Source organism: Anopheles moucheti, chromosome 2 (genome assembly GCF_943734755.1).
Source record: "Anopheles moucheti chromosome 2, idAnoMoucSN_F20_07, whole genome shotgun sequence".
Classification (NCBI taxonomy): Eukaryota; Metazoa; Arthropoda; class Insecta; order Diptera; family Culicidae; genus Anopheles; species Anopheles moucheti.
This window is the reverse complement of record NC_069140.1, coordinates 82,273,968-82,280,401: the sequence shown is the minus strand read 5'-3', so window position 1 is coordinate 82,280,401 and position 6,434 is coordinate 82,273,968. Positions and strand designations below refer to the sequence as shown.

Genomic DNA, 6,434 nt, shown 5'->3' with positions numbered 1-6,434 from the left:
CTTCTCCAGGCATTCTTTAAAAAAACAACATCAAAAATCAATGTACCCGTGTACTCGTGCAAGTTGTTGCCTTCAATCGTCGAAGGGGAGATTCAGTCGTACTACGGAGATGAGTACTACGTGTTCAAGCAGGACCTCCGCACCAGAGCTTTTGCGGAATACGGTCCAAAGCTTGTTTGCTGAATGATTTAATCAACTTTTTGGTCACAACTTTGTGGACTCCATGCTCTCCGAATTTGAATTCTATTGTCGATTCTCAACAAATACAAGGAGCACGATTTGGACCAGTTCAAGACGGGAATTCGCAAACCTCGGACCAACCCGAACATTGGGAGCTCGTGAAGTAATACGAAGTAGAGATTTTGTTCTAAAGATATGTTGTATAAGTGTCAGAATCAGACACATAAAAAAATTTTATACAGCTTATTTAAACCGTATTTTGAAAGAGTATTCGAACTTATTGAAAACACCCTGTTGTTCAGCTTGAAATCGTGAAATCGATCGTGTTTGTTACCCGCCACACACTTTCTTTCTCATGCTGATATGGCGGTATCAATACCACTGCCAATTCTTACGCACCGTTGACCTTCTGGACGAGCGGTGCGGTGTTTGGGTTAAGGGTTTTGTTAAATGTTTACTTTCGCGGGGCGCGATGGGGCACTTGAGTGCGATAGTGCACCGAGCTTCATCATTCGCATGTGAACAGTTCGGCCTGCTTTGACCATTTTTATTGATATTCATTTCATTTCACCGATTTGCTCGGTTGCACGGTTTGGAGCACTAATAATATTCTTCGTGTGATGTGTGTGGACACTTGAAAGATTCTCGTGCCGCACTATTCCTCGTCATCATCGGACTGGGTACCTTTAGCGGACTTTTTCTTCTTGGCGATGTTGATCTGTACAATAAAGCAGCAGGAATCATTGTTCTCGCTCGTTAGCTTCCATTTGACGTCGTAAGCTTGCTGTGGAAAGAAGTAAAATCGTCATGCTGGTCCTTCTATGCAACGAGTGTAAAGCCAATGTCACCCACCGGAGGGTACTCTTTTTTGATGGTCAAATTGTAGGTATACGTTTGCCGGTTACCGGAGACTACCGGACAATTGGTACGCTCGCAGGCTTCCTTATCCAATCCAACAAAGGGCAGATCCACTTTGGGTCTAGTCCAGGCCACATCGGCAGTGAGGTTATGAGCATCGAACTCTAAGAACGCGTGGGAAATATATGATCAACACAATCGAAGCAAGCTTTGGTCGTATTTAAACCTACCCGGAGTAAAATCGAATGTTAAGTTAACTTGCGATTTAGTGAGTAGGACGCAAACATTTCCTTGCTCAGCTTCCGGACATGGTGAGATCGAGACTTGGTGAACTGTACACTTTTCAGCGACTAACGAGTAGAAAAAAGAGCATTTTGAAGAACACTTCTGGAAGAATGTGTATTATGGGCACTATCTACCTTCACCAGGACATTTCTGGAAGTTCACAATTTCGGCAGCAGCCACATGGAGGCACAGTGCCAGCAGGACGACGGACGCAACCGTTTGGAGGCACTTCATTTTCACTGCAACTAGACGACCTTGCTGTTGCTGCTGAAAGCAATCACCAACGACTAAAGATCAGTTTCACGCGAGGAGTTATTCTACCCGTGGCGCAGATAAGGCGTCTTTCCAATGAATGGGCCGTGTTTTTGCTTGGCCCATTATCAGCATCGAGCTGCAACGCAGCCGTTAATCACTTGCGTTTAATCTCATGAGGTTTTACGAGCAATGTGCGAGGACGATGTGTGTCGGACAGCATCCAGCACTATTCGGTACATTCTTATAAGGTCAATGTTCTGACCATATTTCTTGGGCAGAGAAGAGAATTGGGTCTTCTTACAAACTGCCATTCTTATTCTGCAATGATACGCCTTGTGATATAGACTAACTCGAAAGTAGCAGGACGATTGAAGGTTTGTTTCAAAGATTAATGAGATTTAATTTCGTAATGTTCTAGTCACTGGATGGGGTGATAAGCGAACGTCCACCAACCTGGCCTGACAGAAGCCAGGTTTCGATTGCCAATAGCACCATCCCCCCCCTCGATTTTGCTTAATCTCTCTTGCACCGGAGAACACTGTCACACGATGTCTAAAAAAAAATACTTGTTTGCTTGTTTCAGTTCTTTGGCTCACGTCACTACGTACGATCACGCGGCTTAAACGATGCAGAGCGTCGTATCGCGACACAGCGATATTTGTGCCTCCTGGAGAATCCTCAGCCTCGGCCCGAGCGGTATGCCCATCTTCTGCAGCCTTTCCTCGCCCAGGTACGGCAGCTCGATCATGCCGACGCGCTCGCTCTCGAAGATGGGCGCATATTTCTGTGGAAACAGGAAATCATTACGACAGGTCAGTCAAGGTATCTGGATGCACTCACCTCATAGCCGAGTTTTTTGAGAAACAGTTTCATCAGCGGTGGATCTTCCCCGAAAAATTTAGTCAACTTCTTCACGCGCTTCGGGTTGGTCAGGTTGATCGGTTCGCGTGTGGATGCGTTACCCGCATTGCCACTGCTGTTCAGCGGCAGGTTGTGCATCGACTGCGAACGCAGCAGTGCCAAATCGTTGCGCAACTCCTCGAGCTCCTGCGACACGAGATGTTGCGAGCGCATCTCAGAGGATAGATGAGCCACGCTGCGTGCTAGCGTGACTACGTGCGATTCCAGCCGCTGGAAGCGTTTGTTGATGCCTTTGATATCACGCACCTTGCGACGTTCGTCCAATCTTCGCCGGTCACGAATTGGGCGACCGCTGATCGAACTAGACGGTAGCGATGACATGCTGCCATGCCGTCGACGCCTATTTGCCCGCAGCGTTGACTCGTTGGTGGCCATACGATTGCCCAACATTTTCAGCACCTCGCTGTACATGGTCTCGAGACCCTCGAGCTGGTTCCGGATTTGCTGTAAACCACCGCCATCGGTTTCCGATTCCGACACCGATTGGGCACCGTCCCAGGGGCCGCCGAGCAGGGATTCGAGATCGAGCGATCGGGTCGTATTGGTGACGGAGGCCACGTCCGTATCTAGTCCGAACACTGTTTTGGCAAGAAGCGGAATATTAAAACGGACTCCCTATATTGCAAGTCGTACTCTACTTACGGTGCTTTTTCAGCGCATTCTGTTCGTGCTTCTTGTTGCTGGACAGCTTCAAGTGGTTCATGTAGTTCTGTATTGTGTTGGGCGACGGTTGTCCCTTGGAGGGCCCGATTGGCTGCGGGTTTTTGCTTGCCCGATTGTACGTATCCGTGCCGTACTCTTGCTTCTGCAGCTTGGTGGCGTTATTGTTGGGCTTCGGCTGGAGATTGCTACTGCTTTGCCCAGTTCCGTGACTGTATGCCTCATGTGGAGAGAGCGGTGGCAACGGTGGAGACATCGAGGAGGCACTCTCGGACATGGTACTCTCCGGGCGAAGGTTCATAGATTTCATACCCGGTTCCAGAATGTTGCGCAGCTCCACGTCAACCACATCAATCTTCAAAAGTGGACAACAGTACTCATTAAAACCTCAACAAAACCCCCAACTACAAGATCTTCCGAAACACACTTACCCATTCACCGTCTGCCTTGACTTTACTCTTCTCCATCACCGCGTCAGCACTGGCGGTGGCCATAGAGGAGCTACCACGCCCCGAATCGATGTTGGACGAATGATTCCCATTTTTGTCGTACGGTCCCGCATCGTGCGACTCCCCGGTGGAGATGTTCACCGACGACCCACTGTTGATGTCCACCGAGATGGTGTGCTTTTGCAGTCCGGCCGGTCCATCACCCGGATGGTGATGGTGGTGATGATGATGTAGATGGCTTGAACTTTGATCCCCCACCGTCACGGTCGTATTGTAGGACGGCGATTGAATGTTGGAGCCGTTGGAACCACCCTCCAATGCGGCGCGCTGTTTGGCATTATGCAGGGCCTGCTGGTACGACATGTGATGTTGCTGCTGCAGATGCTGTTGCTGCTGCTGGGCGTGATTGTGGCGATAGTTTTGGATGTAGGCAGGTTGTTGAGCGTTGGACCGGCTGGTGTGCATCGCCGCAGCCGCCGCCGCCTGACTTTGGCCGGCCCCGTTCGGCATGGATTGGTTCGTCTGCCGACTAACAGTGTGCTGCCGGAATCCACCATCATCACTATCCGTACCGTCGACGGGGGCCGGCAACAGACTGACCACGTGCTGCGCGTTACGGTTCACCGGTTCGCCGATGTTGAGCTGCGGCTGCGAGAGTGCCTTCGAGGCGCCGAAGCCTTCGGCCGGATCGGAGAACTTCTTGTGGTAGTACAGCGGGGAGTTGCTTTGGCTGCCGGACGGCCACACGTTGAGGTTAGACTGTGCCTGCAGCAGATTGTTATCGGACGCCGAGCTGTACATGTACGATCCGCTCTGATTGCTGCCTCCGTGCTGCTGATTGCTTGACGAACCCTGCTCCAAGTTCGACTGGTGGCCGTGCAGCATTGAGGTTACGTTGTTCAGCTCGTCGCTCTGCTCGTTGGCGTCCTTTTTAAACTTGGACGAGATCAGGTCCTTCAGCGTGTGGTAGGTCTTGGTGACGGATTTCTTCACCGTGGTCGAATCTTTCTCCCGCTGGGTGAAGCTACCATCCCGATCCGCCAGCGCTGTCACATCTTCCGGAAAGCGTACGATCGTGCGTGGCATCGAACCGGACACAGCCGAATGTATTACGTCCATTTGTGGTTGGTTCTGGGGGCGGGGAAGACAGCAATTAGTGAGGTTACATTGTTATTCCGAATTGCGTACCCGCGATCACGATCACTCACCCATGCCTGTGTTTGTTTCACCGGCAGATCGGGCCCGATTGCCGAGGTTGCGGATCGATTCAACAGTGCCGGTATGCTGTTGTTTCGGTTGTCCTGCATGAGCGGGATTTTGGAGGAGTTTTTGTTCGACGACAGTATCAGCTCCCGTTCGATCTGAAAGATGCAAAACGTTTGGGTTTTTGGGGACACCCGCACCGTGCTGCTTTTCGGGGGGACTTGGACTTACCGGAAACTTGGAGGAATGTGTGCGGAGCGGCGTGTTCAGTACGTGTGCCTCCGTCGATGCCGTCCCCGGTATGCTGGAGTGATGTTCGTGCTGCATACCGTACGCACCGAGCGGTTGTGGCGGCATTCTGTACGGTGGATTCATGCAGTTCACTAGCGCGTTCAGTCTTTCGGGTGAAAAATAGTGCGCCTCAATCGCTGCTGCATGAAGAACACGCAAAGAGAATGAAAGAAGAAGCACGATTAAAAGCACGATTAAAATGTAAGCGAACGGAGGATGACGCGGTGCGTTCTGTATGTGTCTGTGGCGATTCGATGGAAGCGTACGGTGCGTGAGAATTGGCAGATATGCGCCACACTACTACGAACCGGAGTAGTTCGGTGTGCCACACACAAGCCAAAAAGGTTAAACACTGCTGCCGAATGGTTTCAAACTTAATGATCATCAAGCAGTTTTTTTAAATCTCTGTTACAACTACCATTGGCTGCCGCATGGCTGTGGTTATGGTGACTGTTGTGATGATGGTTACGATGTCCCCGCTGATTCTTTATCTGTCTCAACGTTTTAACGCGCATCTTTCTTCCAGTTGCTGCTGTTTAACGCCACGATCGGAAATTACTACGGCCACGGGAATCACGATAACAACACGCTCGGGGGGGAACAACAACTGGGACCAGAGCCGAATAAAAGCTTTAGCAGCTTTCAGGCGCAAAGAGAAGACGACAACCAGCCATTCCTTTGGTCGGAATTCCACGACATCCAATTACGCGGGTGAGCTAATTTCGAATAAATTTTCGTGCGAACGACGACGACTCGACGGGCGCGCTATTAATCACTCGGCTACAACTGATTCGTCCCAGAGGGCCCAGACAATCATAATTTGTGCCTGGGAATAAACCGCGATGCCACTTTCGAACGCACTGATTTAAGGTTCCTTTTTTTTTTTAGTTGTCGGAGCGATAATCTTCCTCGGGTGGAGTTCGATCGTTTTGGGAACGTTGGAATTGCTATCAAAACGGAGATATCCCGCACTTTCGATACTGCCGCCAATGAAGCAGCAACTCGAGTGTGTTGTTGCCCCGGTCGGAGTTCGTACTGCAACTGGGACCCGGTCCCGTCACGTGAACGGCCACGGTCACTGCAAGATTGCCACACAGCAATTGCCAGCAACGAAGGGTAAGTTAGGGACGCCTGGCACTGTTCCACTACAGTTGATCTCGAAGTACGCGAGCTGGAAAAGGAACCCTTTGCCGACGAGGGAAGCAACAAACAAACAAACTCACTCCACTCGCTTCTACCCAACCAACGCCACCTTCGCTTCAAACAATTGATTTAAATTTCACATTCCAGTGATTTTGATGTGGAAAAGTTATTAAACAGAAGCAACCCCCA

General features: G+C 50.4%; 2 protein-coding genes across 2 annotated transcripts; both read right to left on the bottom strand.

Moving 5' to 3' along the window:
• Nucleotides 1-701: 701 nt before the first annotated feature.
• LOC128310047 (ecdysteroid-regulated 16 kDa protein-like) lies at nucleotides 702-1,557 on the bottom strand. Its single transcript, XM_053046583.1, has 4 exons — nucleotides 1,458-1,557; nucleotides 1,269-1,388; nucleotides 1,033-1,202; nucleotides 702-964 (listed from the first exon to the last, which is right to left on the bottom strand). Exons 1-4 carry the CDS (start codon nucleotides 1,555-1,557, stop codon nucleotides 836-838), a joined length of 519 nt encoding a protein of 172 aa, XP_052902543.1. The 3' UTR covers nucleotides 702-835.
• Nucleotides 1,558-1,994: 437 nt separating this feature from the next.
• LOC128310046 (uncharacterized) lies at nucleotides 1,995-5,617 on the bottom strand. The gene is made up of 7 exons (XM_053046582.1): nucleotides 5,521-5,617; nucleotides 5,043-5,242; nucleotides 4,817-4,969; nucleotides 3,591-4,739; nucleotides 3,142-3,514; nucleotides 2,419-3,077; nucleotides 1,995-2,362 (listed from the first exon to the last, which is right to left on the bottom strand). The coding sequence occupies exons 1-7, from the start codon at nucleotides 5,615-5,617 to the stop codon at nucleotides 2,198-2,200; spliced, it is 2,796 nt and encodes a 931-aa protein (XP_052902542.1). The 3' UTR covers nucleotides 1,995-2,197.
• Between the last annotated feature and the right edge of the window lie 817 nt (nucleotides 5,618-6,434).